The 20,261-nt window shown below is 33.0% G+C and overlaps 1 protein-coding gene across 10 annotated transcripts in view; it reads left to right on the top strand.

Annotated features, from left to right (window-relative positions):
* The window catches only part of Ca-beta (Calcium channel protein beta subunit), a 101,163-nt gene that overhangs the window by 62,386 nt on the left and 18,516 nt on the right, over positions 1–20,261 (top strand). For 6 of the 10 annotated variants that reach the window (XR_014926549.1, XM_085490260.1, XM_085490258.1 and 3 more), the window contains 3 exons: positions 17,127–17,243; positions 19,374–19,493; positions 19,570–19,780. Coding sequence is in view for 9 of the 10 variants with exons in the window: in XM_085490260.1 (XP_085346386.1) it covers positions 17,127–17,243; positions 19,374–19,493; positions 19,570–19,780 (448 nt within the window). In the remaining variant the exon portion in view is untranslated. Of the gene's footprint in view, positions 1–6,100; positions 6,482–8,333; positions 8,910–12,549; positions 13,059–17,126; positions 17,244–19,373; positions 19,494–19,569; positions 19,781–20,261 lie in introns of those variants that run through there. The other 4 variants (XM_085490261.1, XM_085490264.1, XM_029309899.2 and 1 more) reach the window with 3 other exon arrangements.

Genomic DNA, 20,261 nt, shown 5'->3' with positions numbered 1-20,261 from the left:
TGTTTATAAAATACAATTCCAATAAAGTAAAAATACTAAATTTTAAATTTTAAGTGATTTTTACATAAAAATAATAATTTTACCTATATTTTACATATATTTTTACTTTCAAAAATATAGAAAAAAATTACAGTAATAATTAAGTAATATTTCCAGTTTTAAACAAAAATAATGGTTTTTTTAGTATATAAAATAAAACAGAATATAAAATATGAATAGACTGTATTCCCCGAAGGAAGTCGAGTCAATGCAATTCAATGCTTACGTGCATACCCGTACCGTTTCATTTACATGACAATGCATGTCTGACAGATCCTCTCGCAGACAAGCTCGCTCCTCTTTAATTTCATCATCGTGCTCGAAACGATAATCGAGTTCTGATCGCATCTCTCCGATTACAATTTTGTCGAGTATCGCCACAACTCGAGTTACGAATATTATATCTCTCCGAGTCCTCGAACAGTTCCGTCATTGGTCGTCCTTAATCGTTCGATTGGATCTAATTCGCCTTCATGACTATCTGTGTCATCGTCTTCATTGTCGGTTCAAGGCCATCATCATCATCATCATCATCATCATCATCATCATATCGAGAGGCGCGTCTAATTCGTCTCTTTGCGCGGCGTATCCTTTGACCGGGGACCACAAGTAAAGTAATAATAGTGTGGCCCTCTCTCTCTTTCTCTCCCTGGGCAATATACCAAGAAGATTCCCTCGATCTTATCGGCTCTCTGCCGAAACTTTCGTAATAGACGGAACTCAGCGTACTCAGGTGTCCACCATCTGCCGTCTATTCGCCGCCCTCCGGCGAACTTGGCACTTTATGTACTTGCGTTCATCATCAGGATGAGTTTACCCTCGACTGACCTGCTTCGTTTCTTCCCTATATTAGGAAAAAGACCTGGTTGTAAATATCGCAGTGCTTTTTTTGAATGATTGAATACGAAACCAAAGCTGCGGACAACCGAGTTCTTTGTCGCGTTCTTGGATTTATTTAATCTTGGTCAAAGACTGTCATCAGATTATTTATTATTAAAGTTGCATCAGGTGGAGATTCGTTTCTTCCCTGTATCAGGAAAAAATGGAGTTATAAATATCGCAATGTTTTTTTAAATGGTTAAATACGAAACCAAAACTGCGCACAACCAAGTTCTTCAATTTCACCCCACTTTGTATAATTTAATCTTGGCTATCAAAGACTATCATCAGATTCGTATTAAAGCTGTAGATTGGATGGAGATTTAGGGGATAGATACGCACAAATATATAAAGTGTACCCCGTTCAAGCATTGTTTCTTATATAGGTATACGTTACAACTATAATTGTAAGTAAGAAAAAATTGAAATGTGGGACACAGATAGGTATCTCTATACTTATATTTTTCTTGATCTAGAAAACTTAAAGAAAGCCATTCGCACATTGTCGGTCGCCGCAAAAGCACGCAGCCGTCAGTAAAAGGAATAATTCCAGGTTCTTGATAGTGATCGTCCTCTAATTTGCCGTAATAGAGAACAATTTGCAGCTCGACCTTTTTCTCGCGAGTTGTGCTACTGCACAGCTGCAGGCGTCACGAAAGAGACGCACGAGATACATAAGTCGTGTTCTGGAAAAACTCGAAGGAATACGTACAGTTTACAAGCACGCGCGAAAATTCGTCGTTTAGGGATCCAAACGGGATTCTAAATCCGTCTCTTCCCGATGAGCGACTTGTCAAAGCGGCCTACATTTCCGGAAGCTGACGACGATGATGCAAAAGCGAAGCAGGTGCAGCGATCAAATAGCATGTGCAGTCAGAATGAACAAGCTCATTAGTCCTCTGACTCGTAAATCTTGCTAGATATAAGATCAATTTGATGAAGAAAAAATTAATAAATTCAGAAGGCGAATGTCTGTTTGAGCTGAAAGCCTTATTACTCTGTTCAACAAAAAATAACTTTCTTTTCAAACATCGGAACGAGATTCTTATAATTTTTGAGATGCTGAATCCATCATGTCATAATTTTTGAGAAATTTTTAATTAAATTTACAAAAATATTTTTATCAACTTCGCCATATTATAACAACAATATGTGACGTGTTGGAGAAGTTTTACTGTAATCAAGATAAAGTATGTTGTTAGGAATTTTAATCCTTTAAAGGAATTTTTGGTGTCAGTTATATATTAATAAGATTTCCATGATTAAATATGAATTGCGTTGCGGAAGTTGGCTGTGATTTACAGTTCAATCATTAACGATTTACTAAATAGAATGATTTTTAAGGATTTTTTAGGTCATTGTGTACGAATTCAATGTCAAAGTTGTCAAATTGAAAATGGTACTCGATATAGGGGATGTCAAAATTTAAAAAATGCTTTTTTTTTATATATAAATCCACTATATTGAGTTCACAATTTTAAATTTAATAATTTTGACACTGGATTCGTATTCAACATAATTGAAATCTATTTGCTAAATCATAAATGACCTAAGATACAACTAACTTCCACAATATATTTAACTATGAATATATCTTATTAACCGACATCAAAAATTTCTTTTGAGGATTTAAAGTTCTAACAATAATATAACAAAGTTCGCGAAAAGAGCCCTTTTTTGCAACTTTAATTAAAAGTTTCTCAAAATTGTGACGTGATGGAATAATTTGGAAACCAGATTCGTATTCAGCATCTCAAAACCTATAAAAACTCGATCTCGTTCTGATTAATTTTTTTTGTTGAACAGTAGTGATATCGCATATCTCCAATGCTCATGTTTTAGTATTTTAATAATATAAAATTTTTATTATAATTATTGTTTTCATCAAATATTATTAAAAAATATCAAAAATAAAAGTATGTTTTTTGCATATTAAAAAACTATGGCCATCTTACCCGAGTTGATGAAAAGTATAGCTTCATTTTAAAAGATCTTTTCGAAGCAATTTATTGTGCCAATATAAGAGGGAGGTTGAAATATGAAGTTTGACGGTGAGAAAAGGAATGCGAGTTCATTTTGACTGCACTTGCTCGACGGTGTCTTTTCTTCAGGTACTCGGCGTGAACATTCCGGCGTGCTCATGCAGTGCGACGCCGAGTTACCAGTAAATCTTATCGTGCTATAATACCCGGCGTCTCACTTAATGTGCGCGCATGGTGTACGGCTACGAAAATACCAGCGGAAATGCCGAGGCGCTGAATAATTAAAGCGGGAAACGTAGCAGCGCGCTTAGAAGGAACGCTGCCGTTCATTCGGCTGTTGAGCAAAGACTTTCGGGTCTCTATAGTATGTATATTTAGCGACATCGATGATTCTTCCCGAAGAAGAGAAAGAGAAAGAGACGTCCTGCATAACGACAACATTCATTATTCAAATGTTTCAGAAGCGTCTCTTTGAAACGGATCCAAAGTCTCTCTTGAGAAAAAGAAAGAAGGAAAAATAAAAAGTTTGGACGGTTCGTTTGCGGTTTAAGCGATGAGGAAATGCCTTATTATTTACAAGAAAGTTTTTAACGAGAAATAGTTTTTAATTGTATTGAATTTTACGATATTGATGAAGCTGCTTTTTGTGTACCATGCTTGATGCCGACTTTGTAGACCTGCATGCATAAACAATGACACAATCTTTCCTGACTGCTTTTAAAAAATGCGAATAAACTTATCTTCCTTCTGCTACTCGCTCACAAAGATTTTATATCTTGGGAATAATTGAATGAAGCTTTACTTTTGTTCTCGAGTTTACAAGTTTAATATTACTTTACAATTAAATTAATTATTCGATTATTTAACTAATTGGATTTTCATTTTAAAATATTACATCAGATGTTATGATTGACGTAAATATAATTTATTGATTTTAAACCGCTATAAAACCATAGTATGGACATCTATGGTCCACAGGCAAGTTCCGTATAAAACGCTGTTTCAAGAGAAAATTGTATTGCTGTTCGTCGATAAAACAGGAGATTTCACATCTTTCCTACTATGAGAATTCACTGTTCGGGGTTACATTTCATACGCTATTAACTGTTAGTACCTTCGTTGTTACCCTAAAAGTTCTTCTTCTCTATTTATTCATATAAGATAATACTTTAGGATAATACTTCAAATAAACATATATACATCAAGTACAATTTCGAAAAATTAAAAAAAAGCTATAAAAGTTTAATTATTAATGAATATCATCTAGTATATGTACATAGATAAAATGTATATTAATAAAATTTAATTAAAACTTATAAATTTTAAATCTATATCTATATAAATTTAATGAACAATGAAGCCTTCGAAACAATTAATTTCAAAAGAAAATGTGACTTTTAGAATATTTTTTAATAAAAATAATAATTATATTTTTAATAAAAATAATTATTAAACTGTGAAATAAGTTGTAACTTTTAAAAATAGATTTGTTGAGAATATCAGCAAAGCTTGAAACAAGTCTAATGCCCACATAGTTGCAAATAAATACAACCATACGGAGATATTTGCATGAAGAAATAATTTATTTCTTCATGCAAATATCTCCGTATGATTGTATTTATATATAATTATATTTTTTTATATAATTATTTACATAATAATATTTTATATAATTTATTATATAATTATATCTTTTATTATAATTAAAAACAAAAAAAAAATTGTAAAAATTATAATTCTTCTACAGATCGATATTTTGCACAAATGGCAAAAAATTCTGAGCAAAGAGATCAGCTGATCCGTGTCACTTGGCATGCGTATGTCAATGCATTCGAGGATGATCTGTACCAACTAACTTCTGTCACTCGGAAAATTTTCCGATTCTCGAATTTTGCGAAGAAATTTACGGTGAATCGGCGCTGCCCGTCTCGCTGGCAGACTTTTCGATGTGGCGGCCGCCGTTTTATTTATAGCGGAGGAGGTCGCGGTGCGTTCCAAAAGCTCCTCGAGTCACCAGTATCACCAGCACATCCACACCGAGCTCGTCTCGCACCTGATTCTAGAAATCCTCATTCATCGATAAAGCGGATCTGTAACTCGGAAGGGAAAACTTCTCTTGAAAATCACGAATCGATTCTCCATCGATTTAAGTTCGTTGTCTCGCGAGTCTCCCAGAGCCTTTTAGAGTCTTCTCGGGATACGAACACGTGACTTTTGTATCGTCACAGCTTCATAGCAAAGTGATCGAGTTGGTGTTAATAAGAAGTGAAGTTTTTTTTACGATTTATCGGTAGGAAAATTTATCGAGCAGGTCAATAAATGTGTGAAATGCAGCGATTAATCATCGCGTTTCTTAGGGTTAACGTTTCTTGAGATTGTTTACTGGATCGCACTTTACGATCAGGCTCCTCTGAGAATTATTAGAAGCTGAAAAATAATTTTGTATTATGAGATCATAACTCTTTATTTTTAATAGCGCTTTGTTTAGCAAAATAATTTTCGATGTACGATACATTTTACATATAATAATAATAATTATTATTATTTATAATTGTAATAATATTAATAATAATATAATGTTTAATGGGTAATTTGAAATATGTAATTAATATTTATCTGAATTTAATTTAATCTCGCGTTATGTATTTTGTACAGTAAAAAATTGATCGAACTATTTAATTCGAAAAATTTCTCATTGTCAGTGACAATTGTGAAATTTGTGTTATTTGGTTTAACTTCATCTTCGAAGTTAAAAATTATGCTGATGAGTCAAGGTCAGGGCTAGAGATTTATGCGTCTGATATACTCTTAAAGACGTCACGGACTGTTACACTAACTTGTCGGCATTGATCCAAAGATCGGACGATGTATGAAGCAGCAGTCTCAAATTTTCAGAAGACACAGAATATTATATCGATATTATCCACTTTGTCAAAACTTTGTTAATATTCATTGTCAGTAAAACAATTAAACCTGTAATTTATCAATTAAAATATATGTAGTAAAAATCAGGATATATTTAAGTATCACAATTAACATTAAATGCAAAATAAAAAAAGTCTGACGATCTTAAAAAATTGTTTAAATATAATAAAAAATGCAAATATATATTATTGCAGTTTTGCATTATGCACATTAATACTCACAAAGAAGGTTTGTGTCGGATCCAGTAAACAATTCTAACAAATCTTCGCCTAACAATTGCCTTCAATCATTGCAAAAAGTGATAGCATGTTTCTTTGAATTTTTGATCGAGGGTATTTAAAGTTTCATTGTTTCTTTTCCGCGTGAAACGTGTACCTACTCGCTGTGCATCAAAAGTTGTGGGATTGGAAAAAAATAGATTGTAGAAGGTGATAAATGCGGCTTCGAAGAACTCGACGTACCTCGTGGCGGAAGTTGACGGAAGTTGATTCACGAAGCTGACGAAAGCTGATCCTTTGTTCTTCTTCGGTGTCAACCAGCATCATTTTTGATTCATCCTTGCTCTTCCGTACACCAACTTCCGTTTTTTTTTCGACATGGCACACCTAAGGCGACCAATGAGGCGGGAACAATACAAGTCTTTCGGGAGAAGAAGGGTAAATGAAAATATATCTTCATGTATAAAACATGTCCTTAATATTATCGCTTGTCATTGAAATAATCAATATAACTTTGCGACGATTCGTGTAAATATAACCACTCATACAGACCCATCGCGACGAAAATCTCTACCGAAATAGTATAGCTATGTCCTTCGGCCACTAAAAGTCCTCGCAATCGCAATAATAACTGCCAAATGCCTTGGCTGCGACAGATTTCTCGTATCTTCGAAAATATCGAGAATATTCATTACATTGTTGCGCCAATTAACAATAATTATATCTATTTAAAGATTTTATATAAAACAGAAAAACACAGATGTGATGTGAAACGAATCGATGTTTTCTAAAATTTATTTTATTCCATACTCGTTTTATTTCCACTGACAAAACGTCATTTTATTCGTAAGGTTTTATAGATTCGCTTGAAAAATAGATATGCTTATAAAAGCGAGTTTCAATTCGATCATCCGCAACCTACTATATATCACGAGCATGCGCATTCCGTCTTTGCGAGCACAATGATCTTAAATTTTATTTTTGCCCCACGTGACCGCGATGAAAGAAGGTGGCGTACAGTTCGCCGATTATTTATTTATGAGATGCGATTTTGAGATCGAAGCTGTTATCCTTATATATTCACGGAGTACTTTAGAGCTCCCTTATTTCTTTCCATCTGCAAAATACTCGAGCGACTTATTAATATATGAATTTATCTTGCCTTAATAATACGACAAATCTGTAAAACTCAAAATTTCTAGATTCATCGTAATTTATAGATACAACAAAGATCTATAAAGCTAACTTTGAATAATAAAGTTAGTAAAGGATGATGAGGAAGAAACATAAAATAATATTTAACTCCTTCTTTAGAAACTATTTATATAATTTAAACTGCAGAACCTAAAGGTGACAGATTGAAAGAGAGGAAGGCGAAACGCGCACGCACCCTGCGTGACCTACATAAGTGACCTGGATTCCAAGATAAAACTAATATTGCAGAAAATAACTAAATTCTTTGTGCAACTAACAATATTAACATTATTAAATTCTATTCAATGCTAATTCGATTTAATCGATATTTTATCAAAGCTATTATTATCATCCAGCAAATCTATCTGGCGTAGAATTATCGCGCAGCTGAATAAAAATAATATAAAAACAATGTTTTATAGAAATTAAAATAATTATAAAGATCATTATTTGGTTTTTCATAGTAAATAATTCTTTTTGAAATTTATTGTGTTGACAATCAAATAATATTTCACTGTCAAATAATAATATAATAAGCAATACAAATGCAAAAAATGTTTTAGATTCATTTTTTAAAAATAAAAATATGATATCTTTCTCATTTGCAATTTTATCTCCACGTTTATGACATATATATGAGATATAGGATATTCATTACATCGTAAATAAAGGTGGATCATTATTTTTTCACCCTATTATAATTTTTATAATTACCTACGTGTCTAAAAAAATGTAATTAATTTCAGTCAGAGCTAGGGAGAAATTTTAAACAAAGTCAATTTATCAGCAAACAAAGTTTCGGAAAAATAAGAAAGTGTACATTTCCTCAGATATATTGCACAACTTTCGCTTGTCTCTTGCAATTGTACTCCCATAGCTCTCGGACAATTTCACCCACCCCACATGATCGGGCGGTTGTGTATCCGAGTGTATATACATGCGCACCGAGTGGTTGATAGGACACGTTGCCGTCAGGGAGCAGTGGCCTGCCGTTGTCGTGCAAGTCGCATGCTCCGGGTGGTTCGCGGAGGAGGACGTGGCGGAGCGGAGGACGCCAGGGGTACGGAACACCTCTCGGATCGATATAGTCACGGGGGTGTCGTCCACCGACCATTGCAGTGGCGCCCGCGTACGGACGAGTCGGGAAAACGGCGTTATTGCCAGAGTAACGGTGACCCAGCCAGTGATTTGCCAGGATCATGTCGTGTCAGTGCGCGCAGAGACATCGCCGGCCAAATCGCTCCTACGGGCCGTGCACCGTTCACGGTTGCCGTGCGGACTCGCAGGGGTGAAAGTTTGCAGTTTGGGGGAGAAAGAGAGCTCGCATGGACGCTACCTGAACGTCACGATCATCCCCCAGGATGATCGCAATGTGATCGAGGAGAACTGTCTTCTCTTCTCTTCTTGGAAAATAGATTTTGTTTTCTCTCTTCTCCTCGTTATTATATATTTATCAATCTTTCAAGTACTCTGTGAGAATTTCGAGTGATCGTGTCGAGGAAAATGTGACACACGTGGGGAGAAAAAAAATATACGAGTATCCCTAAAGTCTAGAATAAGAAATGCTCTCTCATGTTGGGAAAAAGAAAGGAAATTTCCAAGATAAAAATATAAATAATTTGGTGCATGGGAAAAGAAGTTTTTCTTAGGAAAGAAGAAAGTTCGGCAAAAGGTACGGGCGAGAATAATAAAGGACGAACGCAGGCGTTTGCAAGGAAAAATTGATAAGACCGGCCGGAGCTATTTGTCGATCGACTAGCGAGCTGGAACGTGGAAACTGTACTCGAGGTTGTACGATGTCGTTGACCTCCTTCCGGGCGCCACGGTACTGCGGTATACCATCGGTTTAGCGGCTTTGGCATGGGTTAGGACGAAGAGTTTTAATTCGTGAAACGAATCCTATAGGAATGTGGCCAATATTGGCTAATCCGCTTTGTCAATGATTCTTGGAATTATTTTTTCAATTATCTTTGTAAAAGTGTGACGTGGAAAAAGTTTAGCATATAATATCTGATTAATTCTGACCTAAAATCTATTTTGCGATGTGTTATTGAAAGCATAGAGAAAGGAATCTTTGAATGATTTAGAGGAATATTAGAGTTAGTTGGGCAAATGGTTGTTATTTGTCCCTATTTCTGTAGCTGAAGTTTAACCTTACAGAAACGAGGTATAGACATTTAATACATTTAAAACTACTCGTGTTATTGAAAATGATTTTGTGAGCTTTGCGATATTTTTTTAAGATACAAAGAACAAATCTTTCTGATGTTTACACAACACTTTCACTTTCGCGTTTTATTGTAGATATTTTTTCTTACGACTTTATAGGATTCTGATCAATCTCACATATTCTAATTTGCTATTTGTATTTTAATTTCGAGTGCATATAGAAATTTCGGTGACTCAGACAACGAGATTCGAAGTAACGGATTTCTAAAAGGGTCAACAGTATCGATTATCCAGAAATGAAGTTGATAATTCAGGAGTCGATTTCGCGTTTCTTCGAAATACTGCACTTTCGATTGACCAACGAGGCCAATAACGAGGTTATTTGTAAAGTTATTCCTGCAAAATGGATTAATTAATTATCTAGATAGATTAGGTGATTGGGGAATTGCGTGACGACACTCAACACGCAATTCTTTTTCACTCTACTCCAACTTCTATCCTAATTCATTTTCTACTTTTCCATTCTTACTGCGTATCAACATTTTTCTCTTCTTTTTTCAAAGGCGGAACAGGTTCGGTAAATGAGAGGCAAGCCTCTCCCTTTGGAATATTATAGGAAAATTACCAGCGGGAATTAAATTCCTAGCTCTTTACTTTACTTTATTCTACTTTTATCAAGAAAAAATTTTAAATATCGTAAAAATATTGCATCTTATTTATTTTTCGATTATAAATTTATTTGAACAGAATTTTTATTTTAATCTTACATATTAAATTATATAATAAAGTTTTGTATTATAATTTTTTTGGTTTAATGTGTTGTTAAAGAAAATTTATCTTACGATTATCTTTACGATTACCTAACGAATATCTTTTTGTAAAATTTGAATATAGAAAACTATAGTGAAAAAACTTTATTAATCTTTCTTTGACATTGATCGAGATTTTCCGATAAATTGGTTTTAGAAAAATATAGATTGCATCCGACGGATGTAAACACTCGATTTACATAAGTAGCATCATCGACAGTGACTTCCGATCTTCTCTAACTCAAGAACTCTTCAATAACGGAGAAAATCAACTGAAAAGTTTTGTCGTTAGAGCTGTAGACGTAGGAGTCAGATAAAATAGTACACCATTGATTGTGGATTTCAATCAATTATAAATTGACGTCGTGTACTGGAAAGAGGAGAATCAATCTCTATTCTTATCGCGATTATTCTTAAACGTGACGATTCATATTCTATAAAATGACAATAAATTTGTTAAATCATAAATTTCTATGAATAAAAGCGACTTTGCTTTATTTACTCATATTTTCAAGAAATAACATTAGTTTATTCAAGTATTTTTTAATATTTTTAAACATTTATAAAGAATTACAATTTAAATTATATAGCACACACATAAAAAAAACAATGTGGAGCACATATATAAAATTAATAAATATGTTTAAAAAATTCTAATTGATTAGAAATTTCTATTTTTAGCGTCTTTGAAAAATCTCTGTTTTGTAGTAAGAAAAACAGATCTTACAAGAGAGCGAAGAATAATTTCTAATCGGAATTGTTACATAAAAGCTCAATAAAATTCGCGACATTTATATTAGATCGTTGTTTTCATGTCACATGATCGAGTAAAATTATCGAATTGCAATCAATGAACAATTTTCAATCAACTTTGATTGCGGTGAATATTTCAAGCTATTAGCAAAACAGAGATCGCGTGCAAGTAGCTCAACTTTACATCAATCGAATCAAAGCGGAAGTAGCAGATTGAGAATTTGTTGCATTTTATGATTGTTCGATCGGAAACTAGTTTGTGAACGTGATATTATTTTAATGGACGTAATAGTTTTATCGATTCTTATAAAGATCACTCGATACTGATAAAGACGATATTACCGTGAATCAGTGGACTTTTATTTTTCTCTTTGAAGCAGAATGTTGCAATCTTCTATAATAATAATTACAATTTATCGGATAGTAATTAGAATTAAAATATCTATATTTTTTAGAACTAGAGGGCCAAAAGAAAGATCAAAACATTCGCGTTATCGTATCTTATTTTTCATGTTAGTTAATTAATTTTGTAATCGATCGGTCTTAAATAATATTTTTATTGTATCCTCGTACTTTGTTATGTTAATTTTTGATCGATCGGTTTTAAATATGTAAATAAATTTTCTTTTAATGCTTTATGATTTGGCTTGTATTTGCCTTTAATTGTTGCTTTGAATTTGAAAAGCCTCAGACTCATCTCTCTTTTTATTTTCTAGAATTATTATATTATGCAATTCTAAAAATACATATAGAAACAAGTAAATAGAATCCATTATTCATTATTACCAACGTTGACGTACAAGATATTTTTATCTTCCATCTTTTATCTCGTTGTGGCATAATTTATTGATGCTTCGTGCTTGCATGTACATTTTCGGCAATGTGGGGCAGACAATTTTAGGGAGTGGCATTAACTTCTTCACGTAATCTCTTCACGTTCCTTCGCAAGCAAACTTGGTCAGGTCAATTATGGAACGGATAGATTTAGAAAATCGTTTAATTTCTTTTCATTTTTCTATTTTCATTTGTATCTTAATTTTATGAAGTGTACAATCGTTATTACGATAGCCTAATTATATTTAATTCATAAAAACAATATTATGCTAAACTTGTAATACACTAAGAGAATTTTTTCTTAGAATTTACACTAAAAATCATGGTAATCGTGGAACAATATGGTATTGCAAGAATTTTATAAAAGTTTCTCTAATTAATATTTACTACACTAAAAATATTAATATCTACTACAATAAGATATAAAATATGTTCGATTAATTTTACTATACACATAGTAAAATTTAATACGTATATATTAATATTTATTATATTTTTATTAATATCTTTTTATTAATATTTTATTATATTAATATTTTTATTGTGGTAAATATTAATCAAAGAAATTCGTATAAAATTCTTCCAATACCGTATTGTCCCACAATTAACATGATTTTCAGGGTAAATTCTAAAAGAAAATCCCCTCTGTGTACGCAATAAAGTCAACAAATTACTGCGTTCGTCCAATGTGATTTATTCTCATCTTTTTTGGTCTATTATTATTTTCAACGACATATTTTTTTGCAGTCGAGCCGAATCGAAGTTTCACTGTATCTTAGAGACAGAGAAAGAGAGCTATTATTAAACAAATTATTCGCTATGAACGCGAAACGCGCCGCGTCATCCTGTCATCGTGGGGTGACAATGATTGCTCAGGAATAGATCGAGATTTCGCGTTTGGATGGCTTGCAAACGAAAGCGAAAAAAGCTCGAGATACGACGTGTCTGAGGAAACGAGGTCTCCGAAACCCTGTGCCACTGCGCCATTCAGGATGGCGTAGCGGCACAAGCTCGAATATATAGAGACCCAAAGCATTTTAACGAGAGTGAAAATAGTCATGCGGTAGCATGGACTAAACGAGGAGCGCTTTAGAGTCTCGATTAGCCCGATCAATTTCGGCGCTTTTCCCCCGGAATTGGGGCGAAGGCAGATTAAACACCATCCTGAACAACAGCCCTGGCATCCATGGTGGTGATTCCCGGCGATGATCGGGTACAATCAACACAATTCCGGCTACAACAAGCTATTCACCCAGGTATTTTGGGAGGAACACGAATTTCCTTAATTTCCATTTACTCGACGAAATTGTATATTTTTTTTGCGCGAGCTTAAAAGCTATCTATTTATAATTTCCTTCTTTTTTCTGTCTGCCTGACCGCGATTTACTTCCACATTTACCATATAAACCGATTTTTGTGACATTATTACCAAAGTTTTTCTTATTTTTTGAGGTAAAAGCATAGCTTGATATTTCAAAATTTACGAAAATTAAAAAAGTATATTTTTTAAAAATTTACAATTTAAAAAAAATGAATTCTTTCATCAATTCTCGTTAAATTTAGTACCAAACATCCTTAAATGATAGTTTATTCATATAAAAGAAATTTATCCCAATCTTAAAATTTACGAAAGTTATTAGAGAAATCACAAACATTAATTGAATAATTAAAATTGCATTAAAATTCAAAACACTGTATGAATTTTTATAAAAATGTTGTACTACTTTATTTGTATGCCAATTTGGAGTGTTACAAGTTAAATAGTTCTTGAGATATTTAAATATAAAAAAATGTGAATGGGCACATACATATAATACATGTTTTGGAACATTCTGAACACATTAGAAATCTGAAAAGATTTTTTTCACGAAAACAGAGCTTCCTCTAAAATTAAACAAAAAATAAAAATATACACATAGTAATCTTTTCCGAAAAATTTGTAACATTTTGGTACCAATTTTAAGAAAATCGGTCCATTAATGAAGTTTGCGGTCAGACAGACAGACAGACAGATCAAGTTCGATATAATTTTTGCTTGATTTTTCTCTCCTTTTCGCTCTTGGCTCTTTTTTTCTCCCCCATCTGCAAGGCTGTAATAAACAAAAATATGTTTACAGCATTGCTCGTCTTTATTTTCTCCAGTCAAAAAATAACTGTAATTAAACCTGAGTCAAGGGAGTCTACGTCTACGTGAGAGAGAGAGAGAGAGGTCTCGATATAAAAATAACTGATTATATCGTGACCGCACTTTGAGCAAAGAGGCGCAAGGAAAAGCGTTCGATCGCACGTCAAAGACGCGTCGCTTCGTAGACGTGTAGGATTTTCTACGGCGTGTCGTTTAAGGTCCGTATTAGGCAACGTGGCGTAAAGCAGGCGCGATCATCCATGCCATCATTGCAGCAATGATTTACGCCAATCGCGCGCTCGATCGAAGTTCACTTTTCTTTTAGCATGAAATCGAGCCTCGTGCTTGGACGACATGCTCTATTGATCTTGAAATTGCAATTTTTGTCCTTGATGTACTTTTCTCACTTTTCTCACGTCTTGCGAGACATCGATATACTGAAATTCCGTGTAAAGCTGCTTCAGCATTGAACTCTATAGATCGACATTATTTCAATTTATAATTTACAATTTATTTTATCGATATTTATATAGTAAGAAAAATATCACACATATTTTTTACAAGAAATAATTTTTGTATAATTTTATAATTATTTTATATATAATTTTATATATAATTATAATAGAATTTTACATTTGTCAGTTTAATCTTGAATAAATTGAAATTTTGATGATTGAATTTTCTAACAGTAACTATTAATTTTTTTATACATATATTATTATAATGACTACATAAACAATTGCAATTTGTATATTCAATATGATTGTTTTGATTGCTTTTTGAATCGTTATATTTATTTTATTGTCCATCTCAAATCTTGTGAATAGATATTATTGACGCTTTTTTTTCGTGGAAAATGACAAATGCCAATAATCACGAACTCTTCTGATAACTATTTTAATTTAAATAAAAATGTAGCAATATGAAAAGTTATTAAAATATAATATAAAATGTCAAGTGGTTAAGTATTATTGATGATTTCAAAATGTTAAATCAGAAATATACAATATATGTATTACATATGAATGCTTTCTAAATATATAAATGTATATACGTATCTATCTTTATTATTACTTTGCAATTTACAGGATAATAATAGGAGACTTTCAGAAAAATGACGTAGAAGCAATAATATTTTTTAAAGAACGTTTTCTAAGTGACGTCTTTTTAGAATATTATTGTACATTTCTTGACTCAATCTATTATATTTTTTCTCTTATTTTTATCATGAAAATTGTTGGATATATTGTAGGCATATTTATAAAGAACATGTAATAAAATATTTATAAAGACATGGCTAACATGATAAGTAAAAGGTTACTTGTTCGTAAGATAATTTGTTCTTCAACAAACTTTTCTAAAGAGAGGACGATACCAATGATATATCGAAAATAGTATCGACGACTTCATAGTTCTTTATTAACGCAAACCAATCGTGGCACGATTGAACATTTAATATATTGAAATATAATAAGATATATGTAAATAAGATTTTTTAATTTTAAATATATAATAATGCTATTAACATGAGAGTTTTCATTGTAATTTTAAATTAATTTAATTGAATCTGAAAAATAGAAGCTTATCTTCATCTATTTTTAAATGAGATTTTTTCTTACATACAAAAATTTTATTTTATTAAGTAGGATAAAACTTCTATTAAACAAAAATATTTATTTATTATTATTTTTATTCTAAACAATAGGTATATTTACTAAGGTAAATATAACTTTATATAAAAGAGATTAATTTAGAAAATATGCACCAACAACTGCGTTAAATGAAGTATATAATTAATTTTTTATCACGGAAAGCCGAGATAAATAAACATCTGATATACATATGGAAAGATGCTTCTCCAAGTAATATTTATAACTATAATAGAATTCTTATCCAATATAAAAATTTGTAATAAATATAAGTAAGTTTGACATTTGAATATTTTATACAAAGTGTCTTCACAAAATCTCACATTAATCTCTATCACAATAATATATTAATAAAATCGCTAACGTTTCAAGTTCGCGGGTCAATGCCCCATTATTACATTGATCAAAATTTATGCTGGCTTCAATTTCTTGTTTACAACATCGAATACCGAGTAGTTGTGCGTAGGTCTTCTTTCCTGTACTCGATCGATTCATTTAATTTTAACAGGAACTAATTAACGCTTGCTAGACTGCTTTCCTTTGTTACAAGGTAATCTACGTCAATGCTTGTAGGGCGTGATAGACATAATGAACTGCGTCGTAGGGCACTTTATCATTCACGGTCTCGCAGACAAAGTCACAGTTAGCGTTACATGGTTACACAGAATAAATATACATGTTGCTTAAATATACAGAAATTCAAGGAATTAAACTTTACTTTCAATATTTATATAGAAAATATTTGTAGGCGACGTTTTAATGTTAACGTATTTTTCTTACAATCTCAAGAATGCGAATTTACAAGATATTGCGATAAAATATGTGCGAGAAATGTATTTACAATATTTTATGTAAAACTTGCAACGTTCCTTGCATAGCATTCCTTGCACATTACTTAAGTTTCGACCAAAAAAATCAATATTGCATGTTGAAATAAATATTGATAAGAAATATTGCTAAGATTAAAACAATATTTATAAATATCATATAAATATTATTGTTAAAAATTATTAATTTAATAAATATAAAATAGAAAAAGAGTTACTTAATTAATACTTGAATGTAAGTAAATTTTTCCATGCACGTAATTTAAGTCTCGGCCAGAAAAATTCAAACTTGCATGTTGAGAAATGATTGATAAGAAATATTGCGGAGAGATATTAAAACAATATTTATAAATATCACACTATTGCTAAAAATTATTAATTCGCCATAAATGTAAAATAGAAAAAGAGTTATTTAATTATTATTTAAATGTAAATAAAGTTTTCATGCACATTATTTAAATCTCGACCAAAAAATTCAAAATTGCATGTTGAAAGATTATTGATAAGAAATATTGCGGAGAAATATTAAAACAATATTTTTAAAATATTTATAAATATTATATTATTGCTAAAAACGATTCATTTATCATAAATGTAAAAAAAATAGGAAAAACCAATTAAATTAATACTTAAACGTCAGTAAATTTTTCCACGCTTCGTAAAACTGATTTAGTTGTCTGCGAGATTACACGGAGATCTCATGAAAACCTTGTCTGATTTTAGGGCTCGGCGGACTCGAACTACTCGCAGCCGAGCTCGGATCTCTCGCTGGACGAGGAGAAGGAAACCATACGACGCGAGAAGGAGAGGCAGGCCCTCAATCAGCTCGAAAAAGCCAGAGTAAGTCATTGATCCTCCGTTTGCTCCAGTTCGCCTCGTTCGTTTACAGCCACGCGCCGCGTTTTATCTCCCTTTCTTCTTCTCTCTGAAAATTCTCGCGCGCTGGATCATCGCGTATCGATCGAAAACGCGCGTATCTTATCATCCGTCGTATCGATTTATTCATCGCGGCGTTCGTAAACATCGAGAATCTGCATCGAGAAAGATAACTGAAGTCGGATGCGACGCAATGTCAGGAAATGAGAAAATGGGAAATAAAAACGCAACTCGGCGAAGACAAGATCAGATGGTTTCGCGGAACTTCTCTTCACGCTTTTACTCCGAATCATGAAGAAAAATTTATGGAAAAATATGAGATCCGCGATCCGACAGTCATCATGCGAGTGCTACAGTCTTATATAGTATAGATGCGGCAATAACATCGATCGAGAATGTTTTATGAGAAAACATACGTGGAAAATATATGTCGAAATACTTCTACTTTATATTCTTCGAAGTAAAATTCTGAAATTTTTAAATTTATTTTATAATTTATACTTGTATAAATTTTCACAGAAGCAAATATAAAAATGAATAATATAGAATAATCATGAATATTATCTTGTTAAAAATATTCTTTTAATCAAGATTTAATTATACAAAGTAAAATAAAATGCAATTTTTTAATTAATTCTATACGCTTTAATTTGCAAATATTGAGACAAGGAAAACTGGAAGGTTGCGCATCGGAATCAAATGGCACATGCAAGTACCTATAGCATTTAGAAAATATAGTGATGTCAAATACGAAGGATCCGATCGACTCAGTCTTCTCCGGCTCGTGCAGTGAACGGATATTGATTGGCGGGAGACGACCTTCGAGGGATAGTTCGTCGCAATAAAAATGAAAAGCTCTCTTCGCGCATCGCATCGTAATAGTCTTTTATTCTTTATTGAAGAGATGACGGCGGCGTTGTCACTGGCAATGCGTCCACGCATAAGCTGACAATATGTCGATCGGCCGTGAAGCTCGCCGACGCGACGCGACGACGTGGTCGGGGATCGCTTTTATTTTCCACTCCATACCGAGCGATATAACTGACTCCGTGTGTTTGTGTACACACATCGCGACATAGAAGGTGCATTGTGTGACCCGATAGAAAAGTCGATAACACGGGAAAGGGGACGATGATACGTAACTAAACGCGGTGGTACGCGACGACACCGCGTTATTTGCCATCCAGCTTGATAATCACAGTCCGAGCTTTCTTCAGTTTACAACAAAGCTAGAATTACGGCAGTTTATTATTTAAAATTATTTTCAATCAGAAATGTTTTATGTATCATCAATGTATTGTTTATTCCCTGCACAAAATGCATTTTTAAACATTTTAATATCTTATTTCTTAGCCACGTGGTGAAAACTAGAAACTACTTCTCATATGGAGATGATCTGAGGAAAAGATTTTCTTGGAGAAATATTTTTCAATATTTATTTTGGCATATAAGTTTTGTCTGGAAATTTTTTGAAAATGCATTTGTTTCAAAAATTCAAAGTGGGCAATTAAAGTAAGACATTCTATTATATGTAAATTTAGTGGAATTTATCAAGGATAAGTTACACTTGTGTATCTATAGTTGTAAACTACACATTACAAGTTTGATTATAATTATATGACTTTATCAACTAATTATGACTTTATTATTATAGGCGAAATATCTGTTATCTCACAGCAAAACTCTGTACTTAAATTCTCCTTAACATGATTAAAAAGTAACATATCGAAATGAGAAAAATTATTCTAATATAAGAGATCGCATAAAAGTCATTTCCTGCATATTAAATCTCAATTATTTCGGAAACCTGACGTGTTAGTGAAAATTGGTTTCCAGCGTCCAAAAATCTATAAGACACATTTCATATGATTAAAAATAATAAGAAAATTATTCTTTAAATTATTAATTATTTTAATTAATTTAATAAAAAATATTTTTTTATTTAGTGTTATAAAACAAATGTTTTCAAAAAATAACGCTAAACAAAATATACTGTCTTATTGTAGGTTTTTTTGTTGATTAATAAATCGAGATATTACAACAAATATATGACGTGGAACGCATTTATGGAACCTTGACGCAATTTCATTTCAGTCGAAGCCGGTAGCGTTTGCAGTGCGGACCAACGTCAGCTATGATGGATCCGTCGACGATGATTCACCCGTCCACGGCTCCGCCGTCAGCTTTGACGTCCGTGACTTTCTTCACATCAAGGTAGAAACTTGCTGGTGCTTTCCCAGCTTTACACCGTCGTAAAGTTTCTTGGCTCACAAACTGCGCCTTCTTTCAGGAGAAGTACGACAACAACTGGTGGATTGGCAGGCTCGTGAAAGAGAACTGCGACGTGGGTTTCATCCCGTCGCCGGTGAAGCTGGAGGCCTTAAGGTTACAGGCGAGCGCCGCGCGTGGCACGAAAGGCCTGTACTCGACGCGAGGAGGGTCTTCAGGGAACCTTGGCGAGAGTGGTATGCCCTCACGTGGTTCCACACCACCTACGCCAGGTATCCTAGCACGTCCTTCTTTCTTTCCCCGCCCAAAAAAAAAAAAAAAAAATTCACGAAATGTGTACTCAATTCGATATATACCTGATCGGGAAGACTTTCTCAGCTTTGATCCTCGACAGGGTATTACAGGCGGACGGATTATTGCCTACAGGCCGGTCGTAAAAAAAAACGTGACGAATAACGTTTGCTTGAAAAATTCTAAGTATCCCTACTATTTCAAATACACAAACACCAGCTTTCAGCGCTTATATCGCCCTGAAACATTTTTAGATCGAAGCAATTCCTGCGTAGACCGCAAACGAGTCCCAAGTAGAACAGAGAAGTCAAACTGACGTCAAATTGACGTCATTTTGATTTCTCTGCTCTATTTGGGATGTTAAACCTGAAGAATTTCTTTAATATGCTGTAATTCGTCAAATCTCGATGTTAAATAACATCCCTTTTCCTTCCTTGCGGTCTACGCGGAGATGCGAGCTTC

Source organism: Nylanderia fulva, unplaced genomic scaffold, assembly GCF_048542155.1.
Source record: "Nylanderia fulva isolate GAGA-0341 unplaced genomic scaffold, ASM4854215v1 Scaffold12, whole genome shotgun sequence".
NCBI classification, from domain to species: domain Eukaryota; kingdom Metazoa; phylum Arthropoda; class Insecta; order Hymenoptera; family Formicidae; genus Nylanderia; species Nylanderia fulva.
This window is presented reverse-complemented; position numbering and strand designations above follow the sequence as displayed.